The 22,944-nt window shown below is 47.4% G+C and overlaps 3 protein-coding genes across 6 annotated transcripts; 1 reads left to right on the top strand and 2 right to left on the bottom strand.

Moving 5' to 3' along the window:
• Positions 1 to 981: 981 nt before the first annotated feature.
• LDLRAD1 (low density lipoprotein receptor class A domain containing 1) lies at positions 982 to 9,041 on the bottom strand. 2 transcript variants are annotated; one of them, XM_074545762.1, is made up of 6 exons: positions 5,202 to 9,041; positions 4,747 to 4,801; positions 3,084 to 3,218; positions 2,621 to 2,758; positions 1,997 to 2,125; positions 982 to 1,301 (listed from the first exon to the last, which is right to left on the bottom strand). In XM_074545762.1, exons 1-6 carry the CDS (start codon positions 5,220 to 5,222, stop codon positions 1,156 to 1,158), a joined length of 624 nt encoding a protein of 207 aa, XP_074401863.1. In that variant the 5' UTR covers positions 5,223 to 9,041; the 3' UTR covers positions 982 to 1,155. The 2 variants fall into 2 exon arrangements, with proteins under 2 accessions (XP_074401863.1, XP_074401864.1); XM_074545763.1 differs by having other exon boundaries at positions 982 to 1,298.
• Positions 9,042 to 9,179: 138 nt separating this feature from the next.
• Positions 9,180 to 17,421, bottom strand: TMEM59 (transmembrane protein 59). 2 transcript variants are annotated; one of them, XM_074545752.1, is made up of 8 exons: positions 16,999 to 17,421; positions 14,975 to 15,080; positions 12,787 to 12,881; positions 12,433 to 12,585; positions 12,071 to 12,158; positions 11,678 to 11,762; positions 10,849 to 10,957; positions 9,180 to 10,155 (listed from the first exon to the last, which is right to left on the bottom strand). In XM_074545752.1, exons 1-8 carry the CDS (start codon positions 17,404 to 17,406, stop codon positions 10,000 to 10,002), a joined length of 1,200 nt encoding a protein of 399 aa, XP_074401853.1. In that variant the 5' UTR covers positions 17,407 to 17,421; the 3' UTR covers positions 9,180 to 9,999. The 2 variants fall into 2 exon arrangements, with proteins under 2 accessions (XP_074401853.1, XP_074401854.1); XM_074545753.1 differs by having other exon boundaries at positions 11,678 to 11,759.
• Positions 17,422 to 17,463: 42 nt separating this feature from the next.
• Positions 17,464 to 22,778, top strand: TCEANC2 (transcription elongation factor A N-terminal and central domain containing 2). Of its 2 annotated transcripts, none has more exons than XM_074545759.1 (4): positions 17,464 to 17,598; positions 18,607 to 18,748; positions 19,968 to 20,161; positions 21,882 to 22,778. In XM_074545759.1, the coding sequence occupies exons 1-4, from the start codon at positions 17,497 to 17,499 to the stop codon at positions 22,068 to 22,070; spliced, it is 627 nt and encodes a 208-aa protein (XP_074401860.1). In that variant the 5' UTR covers positions 17,464 to 17,496; the 3' UTR covers positions 22,071 to 22,778. The 2 variants fall into 2 exon arrangements, with proteins under 2 accessions (XP_074401860.1, XP_074401862.1); XM_074545761.1 differs by having other exon boundaries at positions 17,473 to 17,602; positions 18,611 to 18,748.
• Positions 22,779 to 22,944: the final 166 nt, after the last annotated feature.

Below are 22,944 nucleotides of genomic sequence, written 5' to 3'. Positions count from 1 at the left end.
TAGAAAAGTAAGAGTACTCACTGTAAATGTGGGATTTTCCTCCATGTTTTAGACACAGATGAGATTTTCAAAGGAGCAAACCTCATCTTTTTCAATTTCAGTGTCATGTCCACACCTATATCCTGAGGACTGCTTGGAAGGCTCGGCTGCCTGACTGTGCCCTGCTGGCAGAGGAACAAAACAAGCAGCAAACAGATCCAGTGTCATCCCACACCACCCTGGGAGCAGCACTCGATTTTCTGCTGCTCTCTGCTCCAAGGCTGACACTTCCTTTTCCACCTTTCTTTGCCAGCTTCAGTGAGACCCATCCCAGCTCCATGGATGTTCTCAGCCTGCTGCTGCAAAACTGCACAGCCCTCAGTGAAGAGCAGGTTATTTATTTATGCTGGTTCCCTGCCCTGGCTCTCAGGGACAGCTACTCTGTCACAGGGACATGATATATCCCCCCAAACCCTGAAACTTCTCCATTTTTCCATGCAATTTCACCTTCTGTGTTGGCTTTCATGGTTTGAGAAGAGAGCAGGAGGTGGCCTGAGCAGCAGCTCCCCACAGTGTCACAGTGTCACTCCCAGCACAGCATTCCCAAGGAAGTGTCCCAGGAGCAACAGCACAGAGCCCTCAAAGCCACTGCTGAAAGCACCTGCAGATGTGTTCTGAGCACAAACAGAAGAACCAGTGAAGATCAGGCCTATGGAGCCTCACTCAGCTCCTGCTGCTCGGGGCAGCTCTCAGTATGGCAGCCTGCAGAGGCCCTGGGATGTCCAGAGAGGAGGAACCCCTGGCCCAGGCAGTGCCAGCCATGGCTGGTGAAGCCTCTCCAGCCCAGCATCCAACCCAGTGCTGCCCATGAAGGAAATGTCCCCTTGACATGGCACAGCCTCCTGGCAGCTGTCCCACAGCCAGTGTCCAGCCGAGCGTTGCCACAGGCCCTGCTGGTGTCACTGCGCTGTGAGGGGGATTTGTTGCTGCCCCTGTGCTGTGAGGGGGATTTGTCACTGTCACTGTGCTGTGAGGGGGATCTGTTGCTGTCCCTGTGCTATGAGGGGGATTTGCTCGGCCTGGAGCTCCCCAAGCAGGTGGCATGGCAGGACCCGAGGCTTCAGGGTGAGGTGTGGGAAGCGCCCTGCTGTCCACAGCAGGGATGGGCACCAGGATTCAGGCTGGGCAGAGGAACTCGTCGGACCAGCCCAGGCAGTGCTGGATTCCGTCCCGGCACAGCCTCCGGGGGATGCAGGAGCAGAATTCGAAGTGCACGGAGATGCAGCTCCACCACTCCTGCCCACACGGGGGACAGGCAGCTGCTGGAAGGACAGAAAACCGGGAACTGAAATGCTTCTGCTGCACTGACCCTCTGCCTCCTCCCTTCCATGGGTCAAATCCTTTCATCCCCCTAGCAGAAAAGCTGCTGGTGACAACCCTGTGACTGTGGGCCCACCAAAGCAGACACTGGCTTGGCGCTGTCACAGCCAGAGTGTGACATTGTAGTGACCTTCATGGCAGAGAGGCCATCCTGAGGGGGAACAACTAACTGTAATTTCCCCCCCCCCCTTTTTTTTTTTGTCCAAAACCATGGGGGTAACTTAGGAACAAATCTGCTGCTCATATTAGCAAGACTCAGCTCCTGCACAGCTTGGAGACCCACCCATCTGCTGACCAGCTACCAGAGGCCAGTTTGAATGGTTACTACTAACAGCCACACATAGTGATGAAACTGCTCCACATCAGCAGGCCACGGAGAAAGAGCAATTTTTGGGACTGGGAGAAAAGCATTGAGCCTTTCCTCTCTCAGGTGCCGCCAGGCTTTGACACAGAAGCCTCGGCAGCCAGGGGACTGAGCCTGCAGGGCTCATGCTCACACCCCACCCCAGCTATTTTGTGTTTCAGTGGTGGGTGCCAGCCTGCAGGCATTTCCAGCAGCATCCACGAGCACCACACCTGTGGAAGCTGCTGCAATCCATCAGCAGAAAGACAGGAGCCAGCAGACAGACAGACTTACAGCTCCACGATTCATCAGAGCAGTCCCCACAGTCGTTCATCCCATTACACCTCTGGTCAGCATAAACCCAGGATCTGGGGTTGCTGCAGTAGAAAACCAGATATCCTGGGAGGCTGTGGGGCAAGTCACCTGCAAGGGCACACACACAGGACATGATAAACTCCCCCAGGCACACACACTGGCTAAAACGGGGATGGCAGGCACCAAAGGCTGCTGCCAGGACACTTCCCCTGCAGCATCAAACAAACATGAACAAATGGGGAAGTTCTGTGGTGGGACACAGGAAGTCTGCCCCAGGTTTCTGCTTTATTTAGTTTTTTTCCACAGGGTGACTGAACAATGAATTACCCATGTATGCATACAGTTTCACTGATGGAGGAAAACTACAACATGGTTTAAAAAAAAATCCTAGGAAGATCAGATGAGATTGGAGTCTTTAAATCCTGGCATTGCTGCTAGGTTTTGGGCAGTGCCATCTCTCAGCATCTGCCCTACAAAGGCTCTACCAGGCCTATCTGCTTCTGTAGGCAGCCAGAAGCCCAGAGCAGGGTTAGAGGAACCCTGGGTGCTGTCTCACAGCTGGAAGATCAGTGCAGGGGGGATGCTCACAACAAAACCACTCACCACAGAGCTGCTCCTGCTCATCCTCTCCGTTCCTGCAGTTGCTGACTCTGTCACAGACCCAGCTGGCAGGGACACAAGTCACTCTGTCGTCACACAGGAAGCCTGTCCTGTTATTAGGGGCTGTGCAAAGGCGGTTCACTGAGGGGAAAGCAAGAAAACCTTTATTTTCCAACATTTTTGTGATAAGAGGAATAGATCAAGGGGAGTAAAGGTGGGATTCTGAAATTAATTTTTTGTCCTGGAAATAACCAGGGGCCAGGATTAATTTCTGGTACGTTCATGGCAGAATCTGAAAACCCCACCAGCAGTCTTAAGTATGACAGTGCTACCCAGAGTTATCCCTGCCCTGTGGAGCAGGGAATGGCTGGTGGCCATTTGGGCTGAGCAAAGCTGGTACAGCTGTGCTCATGCAGCACCATTTCTGCCTCCCTTACCCACAAACCAGCCCCTCTGGGGATACAACCTGGTGCCCGTGGCAGGAGTGCCAGGGCTGCCACCGCCGAGGCCACGGCGGCCGCGAGGACGAGCAGCGCCAGGGCAGAGATGCAGAGGCGCCTCTGTGTGCAGCCAGGGCGGGCACCACAGCCATGGCAGCACCCTGGGGAGGCAAGAGAGACAGTGAGGGGCTGAGGAAGGGTCTGGGGTGTTTCACAAGGGAACAGTGCAGGGACATGAGGCTGGTGGTTTGGGGTCTCTGCATGAGGGCTGCTGGGGGTTAGGGGTTGAGAGTTGAGTTTAAAGAGCCAAACTCCTCCATTAAACACCTCCTAGTGGGGAATTTTGCTGCTTGCAGTGTGGAAGAACCTGTGCTGCTGCTACAAAGCACTGGGGCAGAATGGCACAAGCCCCACGTCTCCATGGAGCTCATCCTGTGGGCTCAGATGCAGGGGGATGAAGGTCAAACCCCTGTGGGACAGCAGGGACACTGAAACAGGGCAGGCTGGTGTGAGGCTGGGGAAGGTGCCCTCCCAGAGCCCATAACAAAACTCCCCAAGAGCTAAGATTTCATTTTACAGCACTTCAGGCTTTCTGCCCCAGCCAGGACTCACACTCCCATGGAATGAGGCTGGACTATGAGCGCAGAATGGTGAGATGAACTGAAGAGCTGCCCTTCCCCTCCCTACCAACATCTCCAGGGCACAGCAACCTTCCAGGGCCTCCAGCTTGCAGAAAGTCAGGGACATAAATCAAACCAACTGCAGAAGCTAAAGGCCAAACCCACAATCACAGCAGACAATGGCAGCACAGGGAGAGCCATGCCAGGCACCCACCCTCACCTCAGCAACCTGCACCTGCAGCTCTGCTTGAAACCTACAGGGTATTTCCCTCCATTCCTTCATATTCCCAGACCAATAGCAAAAAATATCAGTGTGGTCATCTCAGAAAAAAGTAACCAGTCACTTAAGGCAATCCTGTCTGAATAATTGATTTTGGTACAGCTGAACTTAAAAATCTTTAATTAGAATTTTAAAGAGCTTTCAGGAACTGAAAGAGCTTTTAAGTTAGAATTTTTATTAGCTGTGCTATGTGTTTACTTAGTTGTTTTAGTGTTCAAACTCAAGGGAAGTGACAGCCTTTGCTCAACAGCAAAAGGATCCTGATTCCAGCAAGCTCCCCCTCTGTCATGCTCAAGCAGGAGCCAAACACAGATTTTAGCTCAGAAGAGAAATGGTGAATTGCAGCACGTCTGTGTCTACAAAACACCTCTGACTACAAAGCACAACAATTACAAACAGACTTGAGTATAAAATAATGGTGCTGATGAAATGTTGCAAGCTGAACTACAGGCTTGCTATTTGGTTCTCTTTGATCCCACCTCATCCTTCAGAGTATGGGCAAAATTTGCTGAAGTTTGGCTATTAAGACATAGGAAAGGCCACAGCAAGCTCATTGTGAGCCTGTGACAGATGAGGATCACCTATCATACAACTGTACATATGTCTGCCAGCTCCAGGCCAACACAGAACAGCTGAAGTTTATTAATTTTATAGTCTGGACATTTCCCTGCACAGACAAGAGGGAAAATCAGTCCAAACAGACCATAAATACTGGTTGTATTTTATATTACATTGATAGTTTCCATTGATTTATACTTTAATAATAGAACTCTGCATTTTGTTCATTACCTTTTTTTCCAGAGAAGGACTCTGTTGAACCAAAAGTAGCTACATCACCGTTTCTCTGGAAGGAAAGGGATAAAAGGGATTTACAGAATCCCACAGCCACACAAACTTCACCTTTCTAGTTCTCACATCTTACCCAGGAATGCCTCATGTACCCCATTATTGTTACATACAAGCAAAAATTGCCTCGGTGAAAACATGGCCCACCTTTAATTCCCAAAACAATCAGTCCTATCCCTTTTTAAACCTTAATTGCCCATTTGTAAAACAAACACCAACCAAGCCCAGTGCTTTATATCAACTCTTCTCTTTTGTATCAAGATAAGGAGAAACAGCTCAAAATCTCAGAGAAACAACTCAAAATTTAGAGAAAGCAGTGATAAAGAGGTCAGGCAAACAGCAGTGGCAAGAACACTTCAGGGAACAGCTGTATGTAGGATTTTACTGAAGAACTGTACCTGGGGATGAGTTTTGTTCATGTTCCCAGAGCTCCAGGGACCACAGGGAGTTCTCTGCAACTGAGCACAGGTGAAGTTACCAGGATACAAACCCAACAGAGGCAGGAGAGCAAGGAGAGCACCTCACAGGCAGGAGGGACTGGCAGGGCAGTGCTGAGCCTCTGCTCCAGCCCCCAGCGAAAGCCAGCAGCAAACTCTCATTCTTCTTGTCCTGTATGTGGTTTCGCAACAGGTCATTAGACAGCTCAGAGTAAACAGAGATTTAGGGAGCTGAGGCCCTGCTGCCAGGTTGGAAGACAAGCACTCACCTCTAGCTCATGCTGACTGCATTTATCCCCGTGCTGGTCATGGAAAACCCCTGCACAGTTAAAGCTTGAGGGAAATGAAAGTCTCATCTTCATGAAGGTCTCCTGTCTCCACACCTCCTTCCCAAGCCAGAGCTCTCCCACTGCCCTTGTGGCAGCACCAGCCCAGGCTCCTGCCAGATGATGGGATCTCAGGAGAGCTGTGCAGGGTACAACCATCTGGAACAGCTTCCTGGCTTGGGCAATGAGCACAGGCACAGGAAATTCCCCAGGGTCCTTTTGGACTTGAGTGCTCGAATTTCCAGGCCTGCAGGAAGGCTTAGCAGCTCAGCCTGCAGCAACCATGAACTTACAAATACATTGGAGCCTTCTAAACTGACTGCAGGTCTTGGCACAGCTCCCACAGAGAGGAGTTTTACAGCTTCAAGGATGAAATCTCACGAGCAGGCAGCTTTTCTTGGGGGTAGTGAGGAGAAAAAGCATAAAGTTTTTGAGGAGCCTGGGTTATTCTTGCAAGAGGGTCCAGAGGACTCAAGTACTTCCAAATTGTTGTCACCCCACAGGCCATGACTCCTCCCCAGGCAGGACAGTCCCACCAGGGCTGTGGAGGAGAGGCTGGCAGCCAGGCTGTCTCTGAGCTGGCACTGCCTTGAGCTGACTCAAAGCACCACATCATGCCTGACATGGAGGGACAACCACAGCTCCAACTTCCCTCTCCATCCCCCCAGTTATGCTGAGTTAACACACTCCTCATGGCCAGGGCATTCCCACCCTGTCCTCACAGACCAGCCACAATTAAACACAGCCTTGTAGGAGCTCCTCCTTCAGGACAGCAGCACCAATTTGTCCAAAAGAGAAGCTTCTCACAGGAATACATCACTACTAAGGGTGGTGGTAGAAAACTCTCCTGTTTCAAGAAGGATCTTGGGTGAAAACATCCAATGCCAAGTAGCAAACAGTCTGCAAGTCTGGGCAGCTGCTGCAATGTGGAAAAATGTCAGACTAAGCACATCTTGAATTCTGGATCCCTTGGTCTTTAAAGAGGAAGTCTCAGTTTCTAATCAGACTTGATACAGGACTATTTTGAGCCTTCCTAAAGCTTATTAGGTGGTTGGGAGTTTGCTAAGAGCCCTGTGCAAGAGCCAGGTAAAGCAGGCCAGCTGTGCATACCCTGCAAAACAATCTACAGGGAAGAGTTTAAAACATGGAGTCAACCCACCCTTGGGGACAAATGTCTGTAAGAGATGTCCAGAGAGGGACAACAGAGCTGGGGAAGGCTCTGGAGCACAAGAGAGATAAGAAACACCTGAGGGAGCTGGGGGGGCTCAGCCTGGAGAAAAGGAGGCACAGGAGGGAGCTTCTCACTCTCTGTAACTCCCTGAAAAGAGCTTGGAGCCAGGTGGGATCAGGCTCTTCTCCCAATTAACAAGCAACAGGACAAGAGGAAACAGCCTCAAATTGCACCAGGGGAGGATTAGATTGGATAGAAGAAAAAAAAAATTATTCACTGGAAGAGTTGTCAGGCATTGGATCAGGCTGCCCTGGGCATGTGATCAGACTACCCCTAAAGCCATGTGGATGTGACACTTGGGGACATGGGTTACTGGTGGCACTGCCAGTACTGGGGAAATGACTCATTCTTGGAGGTCTTTTCCAAGCTAAGAATTTTGATTATTCTACAACCTGACATCTACCACCATCTGTTTGCTGCTCCAGGATTATCAAGCTCAGCTGTAGCCAACCAGGCAGTTGGATTTCAGAGCAGTTACCCCACATCAAAGGCTGCTTAGAGCTCAGAAAAAATGAGTTCATGGCAGCGATATAAGAAAGATAAGCAAGCTCTTCTGAAGTATAAAAAATAATAAATAAAAAAATTCAAATATCAGAAAAGCTGAAGAGGCCACAAATATCAGTGTATCCAGTATGATAGAAGGTTATTGTAAATTTTAGCACCTAAAAGCTCCCCAATTTTCCCCAAATGTACCTGGGCTATTTCTGCCAGCAGTGAATTGCACACACTTAAGAGGGTCACCTCATTTGTGTCCAGATGATTCAATTCTAAACCTGATACAGGTTCAGTTGAACACGTGCCTAAAGAGAATATAAAATGCTTTCCTCCTGCAATTTCAATAATTTAAGGCCCCTCATTTAAACAGTGGTTTTGAGCAGAGATCAAACCCAAATTGCAGCCCCTGAAAAGGGAGATGTCAGTAAGTCAAATATTTAACAAAAAATGAATAGGAAATGACATTTTGCAAAGCCAAATGCCAAGACAACTTAAAGAGTCCATTTAGATTAGAAATCTTGAGAAACAGTTCAATTACTTGCTATTATCTGATTTTACTGAGGGAAGATCTTTTGACAAGTTTACAAGTACAACACTCACCAAATTCCTCAGGCTCTGGCTGGCTCTGGACACAGCAGTGCCAAGTGCCAGAGTGCCACAGGCACAGAGCTCTCTGTGACCCAAGAGCACATGGCTGAATCACTGCCTGCACTGCACAGATCACCCAGCTGAAATGCCATTAAACAGCAAACAAAAGACAAAACACCCAATGAAAGCACAAGTTGTTTGCTTAACACGAGCCCAGGGCTGTAAGCAATGGAATTTTGAAGAGAAAGTTTTGTGAAACCAAGTCATCAGCCAAACAGAGGTTGTACTGTCCACGCTGGAACAGGCACAGAGCCACGTGTGCACAGAGCTGCTCCCTCTGCAACCACGTGTAATGGTAAAGGAAAACATTTGAACAGACTTGCAAACATTTCCAGAAGCTATTCAGTTGGAAAAATGGGGATTGCTGCAGTCTCTTCTGGAAATCCCAACCAGCACAGTGCTAACTAAGATGGGCACTAATCCCTGAAGTAAAGGCAGCAGTGGCAGGGATTGCTGAGCAGGGCTGCACAGATCACACTGAGCTCTGGATCCCCAGCAGAGCAGGGCTGTGCTCTGCCTGCGCCAGCAGAAACAGAGCATCACTGACACAGGCACCTCCTGTCCCTGCAGTGTCCCCAAACACCACCCTGCAAGGCCCCTGCAGTGACACCTACACAGAGGACAAGGCTGCTGGCACCCAGAGCTCTGGGCTGTGCCACTGAAGAGCTCAGCATCAAGAGGTACCTAGAATTGAAGAGCTGAGATTGCAGCTCCTGCAGGCTGATAGAAACCTGCTTAAAACAAACATCCTCAACAACCTGACAGCCCTGACAGCCACTGCTGGGCTGGGCCCTGCACATTCCTGAAAGGCTCCATCAGCTGCACTCACACCATCACCTGCTCACAGACAAGGGAACGACCCCATAGCCAGGTTTAAGTGGGGGAATACATCACTGTATCCCCCAGAATCTCCACAGTTCTTCATTACATTTTTTTAAACCTTTGAGGGAATTCTGTCTAATCAACAAAAAAATGACAGTAAATTGAAGACTCTGCATTCTAGCCAGCATTCACTCAGACACCCTAAAATAAATCACCAACACCCCCAACCTGCCAACACTGTGGGAACCAGCATACAATAAGATCCACGAAAAATAGGTTAGATATGAGGGACATTGTTCATTGCTGCTGTGTTAGTGAATCACAGCAAAATCAGGTCACGTTGCCCATGAGAGGAAGGCTACAGACAGGCTCACACTGAGCCTGCTGTGGTCAATAATTAACCATAGCAAAAAGCTATATAGTCAACGTTTTCTATACAGTCAATTTTATTTGTCTGCTCTCATTTCTCAGGAATCAACTTGTTTCTGTAAATGAAGTTACAAGACCAGAATAGTTAACCAAGAACAGAAAGTAGAAGTTTTCAGAAAACACAGGTGCTAACTTTACAAGCAATTTAAGACTTAAAGGCTAAAGTTTGACAAAATAACTGACCATGTAATGTTCTGCATGTGAAGGGATATGTCTGTAAATTTTAACACATTTCCACCTTTCACAAGCTGAGTTCTAGCTTACAGTACTCACAAATGCTTTCCACCTTGAATATTGCCACACTGTAGAAAAAATATATTTCTATTTTTGAAGACAGGGTTGTTTGTGCATGGACATTAACAAGTACAAAAAAATTCAGCAGATAATTTTATAATATTTTCTCTTAACTACAACAGAAAGTGCAACACTAGAAAGGCATGTCCTGCCTACTTAAAATGTCTTATACCTTTACAAAGCTAACTCTGACTGTACACATTACATCCTAGAACACACAAGTAAGTTTGAAAGTGTCCTGGTAGAAGAATGGAAAGCATGCTTACAACTTCTGTAAGCAAAAAGACACAATAGCAAACACCAGTGAAAAGTGATTATATCTGGAAACAAACAAATTCATGTCTGAATGTCTGAATCTTCTCTACTAGCTGAAAACAAAATCCCATGACATTTGTTGATTTTGCAACTTTATTTGCATTTAAAGACTGGCTGCTAAGCTCCTCATCTGAAGAACCACCACAATCAATCAGGAGTTTCTAGCTCTGTTAGAATTAGTCTATGGGATCCAATGGATTTAAATTGCAGATTGATCCAGATTGACTTTTGTAGGAAGAGGTCCTGCTTCTTCATGTTCCTCAGTCTTGCATCTAACCAGAACAAGTGCAGAGGGTGGGTATCTGTTGAGTTTTTGCTCATTCATGTATTCCAAATCTCCATAGATGCTCAGCTTCTGAAACATTTAAACAAGGTACTTTAAGACAAAGACAGACCATACTGTGAATAAAATGAGTTTCATTATGCACCTGCATTCCAGGTTCTGATGGCTGCAGCTTTACAGTACAAGGCTTTCTGTAACATCTGAAATTCAGGGCTGGAAACAGACTTGCATCCAGAAGAAATGTATGAAATCTGCCAGAACAAGGGCAGATAGAGTGCTTGTGTAACAGCTCCTTTGGTGTGCAATCACTGAGCCAGGACTCTGGGCATGGGAGAGTGCCTGTTCTCCTCCATGAGACTGCACTCACACACATCACAATAACTCTGCTGTCACTGCTCTCACTACTGATCCTCCTGCATTAAACCCAGACTGGGTCTCCCCTACACCACCCTCAGAACGGCTTCCTTCCCAGGGAAATGACAATCAGCCTCCATTTGCTCAGAGCACCCTGAAGGCTGTTGAAAGTACAGCACTACAAACCAAAAGACATTGTATCTGAATAAGGCTCAGAGCCACAGGAATGAGCAAGAATGCTCAGCTATAAAACCATCATTTAAATAAAATTGGTTTGCCATTCACAGCCACAAAATAAGAAAACCTTCCTTAACTGAACTTCCCCCAAATATTTCTTCATCTCTGGACAGCTGTAACATAAAAGCAATATAATGAATAAAGTCCAAATACTGTAGTTCTGAAATGCTGTACCTCAGATGGAACATACTGCTCTACAGCTGTAGCTACAGTTGCACAACAAATCCAGAGCAGCACCAGCACTGACAGGACGAGTGTAGTGGTTAAAATCCAACTGGAATTTCTGAAATGACAAGAATGTTGATAGATTTCATAGACTGACTACAAGACAATGGACCTCTAAAAAGTTTGGCTCATTTCTGACTGCCTTTCCTGCCAATTCATTAGTCTCAGGCCCTTCCAGCTACACAGCCCACTGCAGACTCCTGGGTACTCTAATGCCCATTTGATATCACAAAATACTTGCAGGGTTCTGTTATGGGGCCCTAAGAATCCTCCTGTTTACAGATTTAAAACCAGATTTTTCTGTTGTGCATCTGCAGAACTCACTGATCCTTCATGTGGGAACTTTTGACAAAAAAGTAAAAAAGCTTTAATAAATACATACTGAGTATGTTCAGCCTGGAAACAAGACATACCAGTGTGCTACATAACAATCCCAAAACAAAGTGCTTTGCCCTAAAACACATTCAGAGCTAATGAACAGGCAAAACACAGTATTGATTAAACAGTTCCCAGAACACACTCAAAAAACAGTGCAGGAAATTATCAATATGTTCTTCACTTGAAATGGAAAGGAAAAATCAAAGTTGGCAGGACAGCATGCAGAAAACACGGGGCCAGCACAGCAAAGCAGCGCTAACGGTCAGATACAGAACTGTGATGCTGTGCATCCTGATCCTACAGAGCTGGAAACCCTTGGAAACCTCCCAGCAGGGCTGCACACGCAGAGGAAATGCCTGTACCCTCCCCAGGGGGCAGGGCCAGCTCAGGACATACGTACATGGACAGACACTTGAAGAAGCTGTCGCTGGCTCGCTCCTCGAAGAGCCCCCGGAAGGTCTGCGAGCTGCCTGCGCGTCCGTCTGCTGGGGCACAACAGCACAAACAGAGGGCACAGGAGCAAGGGGAGGCAAAACCCACACCCCACACACCCTGTCCCTACAGACACCATAAAGGGAAGCTTTAAACAGCCCCAGCTTGCAGACTTCCATTTGAACAGAGCTCAGTTTTTACCACCCTTTGCCAAGTGTACGCAGTGCGCTCTGCACAGTAAATAATTACATTGCAGCTTTCAGAAAATTTGCTTTCATATGCCACCTGCAACGTCATTTTTTAAATTTGCATGACAGGGAACATTTGCATTTACTCTTCCAAAGCAGAAAAGACAACTTACAGGCTGTTTTACTCAGCGACAAGGCTCCTTTTGTATCTCCTCCAGTGTCCTGATCAAGCTGTGGAACATACTGCACTTCTGGCTTTGACTAAAACAAAATAAGGAGTTAGGAGATCCTGCTGGAAAGCTTTCACTGGTTTTGATAATTTTGATAATTTACATTTTCAGAACTAATACAGAAATTAACCTTAAGACATGAGCCATTCTTTTAAGTCTGAATTTTAAAATGGCCCCAGACGCAGTGAAATACTAGGAAAAACTAAACACTTTTGATGATGCTCTAGAGTTTTTTCTCTGGCTGGAAGAACCAGAGTTGAAATCAGCAGCCAGGACACCTTAACCTCAATGAAAAAAGGAAGCACCTGGAATATGACAATTTTGCCATCATCTGCTTGAAGGTAGAAAGTCCATGAGGATGTTATGAAGCTCTGAGCTGAGTCCATCATGTCACTCCAGAATGATCTCACCAGTGTCAGAGGAAAGAGGAGATGAATTCGTGGCATCAGGGACATTAACTGCAAGCACAACATTAACATTTTTTCCATTTGTTTTTATATGAAAAAGACAGAAGTTACATTCTTGCTCACCCCTCACCTCATGTCTAGATTTCAGTCCTTAGGAAGATTTATTTTCCATTTGAAGAAATTTTAAAAAGAGAAGACACACACTGAACAGAAACAAGTAGGTGGTATTTGAAAAACATGTCACCTACTTACTTGCTCTTGCCTTAACTCAGCAAATGGCAACTGGTTCTGGCATCCAAGATGGCAAGCATATTGTTCATCAGATTGGGAGTATGCTTCAGTACAGGCTGCAAGGGAGAAGTTCCCCAAATGAGATGATAAATTCTGCATTTTAGTTAAGAAAACATTCTCAGTATAAGTTGGATCAGAAACAAAGCAGCAGTTGACAATCCCATTTTGCAGGGGAAGATATGGCAATCCCAGGGTAGCATTTGCTCTGAGGTCTAATGACAGAATCAGAGCTTCAACAGAGCAGGGATTTGAAATCTGGCTGCAATCAGAGCAAATGATCACCAGTGTTACCCTGGCTGAGCTCAGGGATGCAAGCTCTCCTTGATCCTCCCACCACCTCTACAGCTTTCTTCTACATATCACATAAAACATCAGAGAACAGAGATGGAATCCTAAAGAGAACAGAGGGACCATCAGTCCATTAAATCCCTTTGAGGGAACAGCAGAAGCCATGGTATCGCAGGAAAATCAAAGGAGCATTTCCTGCTAATACAGAAACTGCACTGAAAGTATTGTGGAGTAATTTCTTATGAAAAATGAAGCTAACTCTTTGTTTTAGAGAGAGCAATTATTTATTGCTCACTAGAGATCATAAAGACCAAGAAATCTAAATTATTTGGAGAGAATAATTTAGTTTATTCTGCCCATGGACAAATCAGGCAGATGACACACAGGCACAGCTCTCCTGCACCATTCTGAAACTTATGTGGGCAGTGTCTCAGTAGTACCTTAACTAAAGAATCCAACCAAAAAGCAACACACAGGACAGGAGCTCTCCCAGTTTTCCAGAGGAACAAATGGCCCATCATAAGGACTAAGAAGCTGGCAGAAGCATGGCAGCAGCAGGTGAACATTTGAGTGCTCAGCTCATGGCACCTGAGCAGCCATTCCAGGCTACAACTGCCACCGAGTCAGTGTCTGCAGGCAGCACAGAGCCAGAGCTGAGCAGAGCAGCCAAGATGGATCTGCCAAGCACAGAACACTCAGGGCACCCACCAGCAGATTACAGAACATAAGCCAGCAAAGACAACAGCAAGAAAGAGTTAAACCAGAAATAAGCAACTGTTCCATTACCCTACATGTGCTCTATTGCCACATTACCCTCTTTATGGCACTCTGTGTGTGTGGTTTGACAACTACACTGACAGGCTGTGTCACAGCTACACAGTGTGACAGACTGGAGCATTAGCCCATTGCTGGAGTATTTGCTGCACTTTTGTAACACATTAGCATCTCTGCATGCCAGCATTTCTGCTTCCCTACCTGAGCTGGCCATAAGCTGTCTTGCTTTCAGGAGCCACTGAGAGGACAAAAGCCTCCCCTGAGTGCTGGCCTGGTGCTTCATTGTATTGCTAGTAAATGTGGAGAGCTCCTGCCTTTCTTTTCTTAATAAAGCTGTGAATCAGCTTCCTCAATATTACTGGAACAAAGTTCTGCACAATTCCAAACCCACTATTAATTGGTTTGTATCACACACTATCCCTGGAGGGACATAGAGGGGTGGCACTTGGGGACATGGTGGGCTTGGCAGTGCTGGGGGAATGGTTGGACTTGATGACCTTATCTCCAACTGAAATGATTCTATATTTCATCTTCACTGTTACATCTTTGCTCTAACACAGATAGCCTGAGAGAATTAGTAACCAGGACTTAAAGGCCTATTCCAAGCAAAACATGTACCTCATTCCCAAGGGATAGCTGCAGGAAAAGCTCAGGATGTAGGTCAGACCACAAGTTACAAGGCACAGTGAGATCTGTGCTCTTGCTCCACTGAACAATTCACTTCCATATACAAATTTGTCAGGAATGGCAAATGGGACTGATTGTCACAGGGAATTATTAAAAGATAAGTGTTATTTGCCTGGATTTCCCCCCAGGCATTTTATGTTTTCTATGACAAACTGTTTACAGTAAAATGCACTATTTCTAATTTATTTACAGACACTGATGACACTTGAGAAATTCAGGAAAACAGCAACACTGAGGAGAAACTCACAGACGTCAACCTTCCTATAGGATTTTTTTTGTATACCCTGTACATAGACTTCAAGAAGCTGTTAAACAAACCCAAAACAACTGCAAGAATGGCACCAGCTGAAGGGCAGCGTTTCAGACAGTGCAGCTGTGCCCGGGGGTGCTGCGGGCTCACCAGAGTCACACTCCTGCTTGGTGCGGTTCAGGTCGGCGCCGTCGTCCACGAACTGGCAGATGGAGAAGAGTCGGCAGCCGCGCTGGCAGGCGTACAGCTCCTCCTCCTGGGGAGCACAGGGACAGGCTTGCAAACCCCCAGGCCACGACAAATTGTCACAAAAAAACCCTTATTTTTGTTGTTTGGTTGGGTGTTTTTGTCCTCCTTTCCCCAGCTCGATGTGGAGCGGGATGAGCTGCAATGAACCCAGCAGCACTAACAAGCCATGGATTTATCTGCAAACCTGGAGCACAAAATGCTGTTTTGGAACTCCAGACCCACAACCCATAAGCAAAATGAATGCTGTGTTTGAAATTAAGACAGTGCTGTAAAAGATGTATTGATGTTTAACCTCACAAAGAATAGGAAATCTCCATTCTCAGAACTTCAATGGTAAAACCCAGCAGGAAAGGACCAAAATCCTCTAATTTTGACAGGAATACAATGTATCTGAACCAATTATTGATTCTAATCAGAGCTACAACAGAACTACCAGAAAGAGATTATTCTCTCATGTCCTACACAACATCCTGGTTATCTGCCTACTGCCAACTCCACAAACACAAATGTTTGTTTATTATATTGAACTGAAGGGCAGAAGTGCTTCCCCAACTGCCAACTATTAAAATTTAGCAAATACAGAAATCCTACACCCAGTATTTCTTCTGTCCACAGCCCCAGGGGGACGGATGTGAATAAAGCCTCGGTGACAGGAGTGTCCCACTGGCCACACCCTGCCACTGACCCATGAATCACAACTTCAAACCACTCAAACTGCACAGGTGCCAAACGGCCTCTGAATTAACTTAACAACAACCAAACACACCACACCTCTTGTACAACCTGTTGTAAATGACCTGGCCATTGTAACTGAAACATGAGTTCATCAGCTTTAAAGGCACAAGAGTAGAAAATTATATATAAACTAAAACTCAAATCTAACACTGACAAGGTGGGTGCTACTGGAGCAGAAAACATTTTGTAATTTGATATTCAGATAAATGAGCTGTACAGATATATTTCCATCACAGTCTCAATGAAGTTTGGCTTCTTTTCCACTCACAACTAAAACAAATTTCTCTCAATTCCACCAGCAGTTTTGTGACAAACAGAACAAACACTAAATGTAAAAGATGTGACTGTATTAGTGAACAGCTCCAACAACACATGACAAAACTCTCATTCAAAAAGCAAAGTAGCAAAATTCAAAAGTGCAATACACCAAAACAAGCTGTGTAAATTTACTCATATTCCACCCAACTCCTTGTTACTTTCCAGCTACAAAATCCACCTGAATTCCATGGGGAAGCAGACAAAGCCCTGTTACCTGATCCTGGCACTGCTCCACCTGCCTGCTGCCTTCCTGTGAAATCCCAAACACAGGGTAAGAGTTCCACCTGCCACACAGGTGCAGCTGACAATGAAGTTTATTGCCAACAAAGAACAAGGAAATATGAGATTTGTGATCTCAGATTTTCCAAATTTAAGCCCATAGTTCAAAGGCATGCAAGCATGAACCAACAGCAAACGCTGGGGGATGACATTAAATTCCTATCAGACACAATTTCAGTGTTCTATCATGAGATAAAAAATTCCCATGAAGGCTCTGACGAGCTATTTGTTTGTCATCCTTTATACTTCACCCTTCAGGCGCCCTGACTCAGGATATCTGCCCTGCCACGAACACAGCACTGCCCAAAATATGGAGCAGCCCAAGCCAAATTACAGCTGCCTTTTTAAGAACAGGAAGAAAAAAAAAAAGCAGCCAAACGCCCCAAACCCACAAAAGCCCCAGCTCTGACAAAGCTGGACTTTGACAACAGCGCTTCGCTGTCAAGCGGCAGCCCTCCCATCTATTTACATAAGGAAGTATGTGTTTTAGAGAAGACACGGAGCTGCACAGGGAGAGAGGCAGAGGAAGGGCCGTGCCAGCCCGGGGGAGGCGGAGGGGAGCGGCGCAGGTGCGGGGAAGGGCCCGCCCGTACCTTGGGGTAGGTGTGCAGGGGGTAGGTCAGCTGGCAGGCGCGGTGACACGATGCCGTGTTGCCCAGCACGGAGTCGAAGGCCTCGGAGGAGGCGGCAGGGAGCTGTCCCGAGGCGGCTCCCGCCTGGATCACCAGGAACAGCGGCAGGAGCAGGAGGAGGACGGCGAGGCCTCCCCGCCGCACCGCCATCTTCGCTCCTCCGCACCGGCCGCCGGCAGCCTCTCGCGAGATGCGCCCCTCGCGGAGCTTGCTGGGAGGTGTAGTCCGCGCCGCGGGGCATCCCCGCCCATTCCATAGAGCCTCGCCCCCGGCGGAAACTACCGTGCGGAAAGGGCGAGGCGGCAGCACCGTCTTCTGCGCGAGGCCTGCTGGGAAATGTAGTCCGCACCGCGGGGTACCTCCAGCCATCCCATAGGGCCTCGCCCCTCGAGGGAACTACCGGGCGGAAATAGCAGGGCCGTGTTGGCGGCTTCCGTGAGGGAAGGCGGCAGGGTGAACATGGATCGGTTCGTGGTGCGCTGCCCCCGCGGCCCGCAGAGCCCCCGCCGGGCCGCGCCCGGGCCTCGCGCCTGCCGGCAGGTCACCATCGAGTCCCTCAAGGCAGGTTCCCGGCGGGAGGGAGCGGGGGCCCGGCCCGGCCCAGCCTCCCGCGGCACCGGCTGCGGCGCGGTTGGGGCGGCGGGGGAACGGCGGTGTGTGGGCAGCGGTTCTGCACCGCAGTCTGTGCAGTGCTGCCGTGGGACCCGAACAGGGAGGTGGTTGTACAGGTGCAGAGGGCTCTGCTGCCTTGGAAGGGCTTCCGTGGGTTATAACGGTGTGGTGCGGGGTCGGGCTGGGCACGCATTCGAGGACAGCCCGGTGACACCGCCAGCCCCAGTATTCCCAGCTGGCTCTCATCCCTTTCCAGCAAGGAAAACCCTTCCGTTCATTTCATGGATGTCGTGCATGAGACCTGCACGAGAGCTGAACCCCTCTTGGTCACCTGCTTGTGACACACAACAGTAAAACATTTGCTGTACCAAAAAGTTCACCGAGAGTGGCAAAAATCAAAAGAATGGTGCATAAAGCACTGCAGTTGTCTGACCACTGCTGGATAAGATGCTTCACACCCAAAATATGAGACTTGCACTGTTTGCAGTCTGCTCTGTCAAGGTCTGTGGCAAAACCAGTGAAAACACTGCAGCTATGCAGTGTATTCAGGTCTGCATTCACGTTCCCTAATGCTCTGTTTCTCACCTTGCTGGCATTGTTTTATTTCTATAGTCAATCTGAGCTGGATGTCAGCATAATCAGCCACCTCCCTCTTAATCCCTTTTCCTATTTAGAAACGTTTATGCAATGGATTTCTTAAATTCAGAACACTTCTAGGAGGAGTTTGCTGTTATGTGCCCAGAGTTTGGCAGACCCGGGTGAAAGCCTCTCACTTTGTTTGCTGGTTACTTCAGCCTTGATTCGCAGGAGTTTTCTAATTCCAAGCAAGTACCCATCATATATTCTGTGCCATGATCAATAATTCATGTATTGATAACAGCCCCATTAGCTGAGATGAAGGTTCCTTACTTATCATAACAATATTTCACTTTCATAAGGAGCTTTTCTCTTTCCCAGAGAGTTGTGGTTGTGGAAGACATAAAACGATGGAAGTCTATACTTGAGCTTCCTGGGCAACCCAAAGAGAACCTGATGGAAGCTTTGGAGGAGCTGAAGAAGAAGATACCTTCCAAGGAAGTGTTACTTTCCACTAAAATAGGTACACCTGGTCTATCTAAACTGTGAATATTAGGCTGTCTTGTGTCTGCTTGGCTTGTCAGTGCACTAGAGATTAGTCTGGAAGCTTTTTAAGAAATGAGGAAATTGCTGCCAATGAAATATTGTTGATATCAAGCCTGCAGTTTGCACAGCTTGTACAGAAGGAGTCAGCTGTCCTCTGATTCCTCCCAGGAAATTCTGCATCCCCCCTTTTGTGGTCACAACTTTGAAGAGCTCTCCGTGGTAACTCTTTGGTTTATCCCTTCTCCTGCTGTCAGTGCTCATTTATCTGATTTGGCTGAATCCCCTGGAGGTGTGAGAAGATCTCAGAGTGGCCCAGAGCTGCTTCCTGCATGCTCAGGCTGAGGAATCCCCAGCAGATGGGCAGCTCCATGCGAATGGCACAGCCCCATCCCTGCCTCTTCTCCGCAGGACCCGGGGGAGGGATAACGGTGACCACATGGTCCCTGCCTTTCCCCAACAGGGAGAGCATCCCGGCCTTTGTCTGCCCTCGGAGCAGCCGGATCTCTGTTCACAGAGCCCTGGAAAAGCAGCTGCAATCCGCCCCTTTCCCCATCCCTCTGATCTGTCATTCCATTTGCCGTGTCAGCTTATTCAGGCTTTCCCCGGGATTTTCCCCAATGCCTGCCTGAACAGCGCCGGGCTGGCAGAGGCACTGAAGCCTAACAGTGACATCTCCTGGCCGACAGCGCTCCTGGCCAGGGAAAAACACCCTCTGGAAGCAGGAAGGTCCCTTTGTCACCTCGCGGGGGAAAGGCTCTTCTGCACTGCCAGGCCCTCTGGATGGGAAACATTCTGCTTGGAGCCATCGTGGTGTTCCCGTGTTTAAATGCTACAGCATCACCAGCAACATCTGCTTCCCTAAAGGGTTCCCAGCTAAAAAACAGCACTTTTTGTAGGCCAGGCTTAAAAACCTTCACCAGATCCAGGATCAGTGTAAACAGCTAGCATAGCCCGAGTTAAATAAGTGTGGCTCCACACCTGGGTGACTCGGGAAGGTGATTTTGTCAATTCCTTGCTAATTTCTCAAGCTCCATGCTTAAATCCTGGTCATTTTCTGTTTGTGTGTCAATGCTTTGGTTGTTTTGCTGAGACTGCGGAGTTGAGAAGCTGTGTGGCTGCTTTAGCACTGTGATTTGAGTGCTGCCAGCTGTGCTTTCCCCAGCTGCCGGTCCCACCCGAGCTGTTCCCTGTCCCAGGTCACACGGTGAACAAGATGCGCAAACACCCCGACCCAGAGGTGTCCAGCCTGGCCAAGGACATCTTCAGGGAGTGGAAGAGCTTCATCAAGGAGCACTCCAACAGGCCCTCCATCGAGGTCAGGAGTGATCCCAGGACTGAGGCCTTCAGGAAGAACGCTCAGAAGCTGCTCAGTGAAGCCCTGGAACTGGAGGTACAGCTCAGAGCCTGTGGCTCCAAAATTTCCTTCTTGTGGGGACAAGTGAAACCTTTTCCAGCCAAGCTGGTCCTGCCTGCTGAGTGGGGACAAGACCAGGTGATCTGTTCCTATTTTTAGGGATTCACAGCACATCCCTATTTATGAGTTACTTCATTTGCAAGGTAGATAATGGGTTTTGGTTGTTAACCAAGGGAACCTGCTAATTGTGAGTGTTGTCATTTCCATAACCTGTCAACAGATTACTTGTGTGGCCACTGCTGTTGGGCTGTACAAGGAGGAAATTAATAGAAGATGAAGCTTTTCCTACTAAACAGCTATGAAAGCAACAGAGGGACTTTTTGGGTGTTTCCTAATTAAATATTTGTAAATTTAAATCTATAGCAAAAAGAGAGAGGCAAGGTTGACAGTATTTAAAGTGGTGATAAATACCAGATCCCTCAGGTATGTTTAACTAAATGAACAAGGCTCTGCTGTAAGGCTTAATAACTAGTTTGCTTGGTCTGTGAAATGCCATAATAATTGTAATTTTCAATTTATTCATTAATTATCCTTTCAATGACAAGTCAAGTGATAAACATTCAAGAGTTTGAAAGTTGTTTGTTGGCTAGCTGTGAGAACAACCTCTCCAGCTTCCAGTCTGGGGCAGCACAGAAGGGTGGTTTGCTGTAGGAATGCCTCAGAAAGGCAGGAGCTCACCTTTGGTGAGTCAAGCTTAGTCCTTAGAAAGCACAGCTATGCATGGTGATAATAGTGGCAGTGAAGTCTAATTCTGTGGAACATAAAGATTCTGGTACCACCCTAAAAAGAGCAGAATTGGGTAAAGCAGGATTGCTTCTGAACAGGACTCACCTGAAGACACCTGCAGCCACCACATGTGCAAGCAGAGGTCACAGCAGTTGAATTGCTGATAAAGGCAGGGGAGCCACAGCTGCTGCTGACACCTGAGAGGTGTCAAAAGAGAGAAGGGAAGGTGGAACTGAGTGGAGCCAAGGGGTTTTTAGTGATGGGTGGCAAAACTTGTGTGGTGAAGGACTTGCAGGAATACCACTGAGCTCACTGGAATCTCCTGCATGCAATGCATGGAAGATTCCCCATCACACAAGGCAGAAGTGAAATTAAAAGCATTTCTTGAAGGGTGGGGGATTTCTTCCTAAACTGTGCTGAATTACAGGTTTTGGCACATGTTGAAGCAATAACTACATAATTAACATTTAGCAAATCCCTTTCTGCGTTCTTAATTACACCTCCTTCTAGAGACAGAGATCCCACATTTCCCTTTATAGCAGCAGGCAGAGTTGCCAAGTGTTTGGCATGTCTTAGAGTTGCTGTTGGAATCAAGTTTAAAATAGTATCCAAGGTACCTTATATCAGCCAGATCAAAAGTGAGCTTTATGGAGACACTACAGCATAGCTTATAATTGCAGCGAGCTTGATACCCAAAGCTTGTCACAGATTAGTTTCCTGTTGTGATGGCAAAGTACTGCCACCCAGCTGGAGGTGGGGATATGTTCCCTGCCACTGACCACGCTGCCTTGTCCCTTAATTGCTAGGGTGGAATTAAATTGCTCTTCCTGTTACACTTGTGATGGGAAGCAGATTTCCTTGAATCTAAGCTGATTAATGAAGAAACACTGAAAGGCACCAAACTCCAATTTCAATCAGCTGGCCTCCTTATTAAATGTAAAGATCTAATTTTATACTTTGCTGTTTTCAGATTGATCACCCACTGGCTGAAAATATTGAGCGCGAAGCTTTTCATCTCTGCTCCCGCCTCATTAGCGCTCCGTATCGCCGGGCCGTGCGAGCCCTTGTCTTCTCATTAAAGCACAGACCTGAGACCCGAGCAGCAGTCAAGGATGGCACACTCCCTGTCCCTGCCTTTGTGCAGAGCCACAAAAAGTGAGGGAGTTGTGCTTGATCCCGAGGGAGGACTTGCTGTGCCTGCATCTCCGTGGAACTGGGAGCCCTGACTGGGTGATCCCCGGCACTGCTCCACAAACAGGAGAGAAAAACCAGTGATGGAATGGGTGCTGTAACTCTGACTTGCTGGAAATCCATGTTGCAAGGAAAGTTTCTTGTACTCCTCTGTGTATTTTCCATCCTTGCTGACTCACCTGTTTCTCTCTCGTGCCCGTTTGTTGTAGCTCAGTTTAGCTCCATCCCTGGTGTGGATCTTCAGGTGTATTCAGCTGAATAACCCTTTTAAAGGAGCAGCTCTGTGCTCTGCTGGCTGGAAATACTGGTAATTATGGCTAATTGGTCCATGGGAAGAGATTCCTGGGGGATAATTGCAAACTCTAGTTAGCCCTAAATCAGCCACGTCTGCTGCAGCTGGGCCTGGCCTGTTTTGCCAAGGTGATTTTCCTTTGCTGCATTCCAGAGCTGGATGTAAAATGGATTTCAGTGACTTCCATCCTCTCAATCATTGTGATTTGGGGCATTTTCTAAAGCCCCAGGGTAAAGGTGCTGTTTAAAGCCTCTGCTGTTCAAGGAGCAGCTCGTTCAGCCTTCCAAACCTCACTCATGATGTAAACATGGTGCTTGTTTTTACTGTAATGTGAAAAAAAACTTGTCATGAATTATCTAAATAAAACTAAATACTCCTTTTAAAGGCTTTTTCTTCTCTAAAAGGAACATGGTTCAGAATGATTGCACGAACAAATTTAAGCAACAAACTGTTGTTTAAATTCTTTCTACTTACTGAAAATTGGAATTCTTGCCTCTATATTTACTCTGATTTCTTTTGTACCACAAGTTGTCTTGTTCTCTATGAGCTG

Source organism: Zonotrichia albicollis, chromosome 8 (genome assembly GCF_047830755.1).
Source record: "Zonotrichia albicollis isolate bZonAlb1 chromosome 8, bZonAlb1.hap1, whole genome shotgun sequence".
NCBI lineage: Eukaryota > Metazoa > Chordata > Aves > Passeriformes > Passerellidae > Zonotrichia > Zonotrichia albicollis.
The sequence above is the reverse complement of the archived record's forward strand: the minus strand, read 5'-3'. Positions and strand labels throughout refer to the sequence as shown.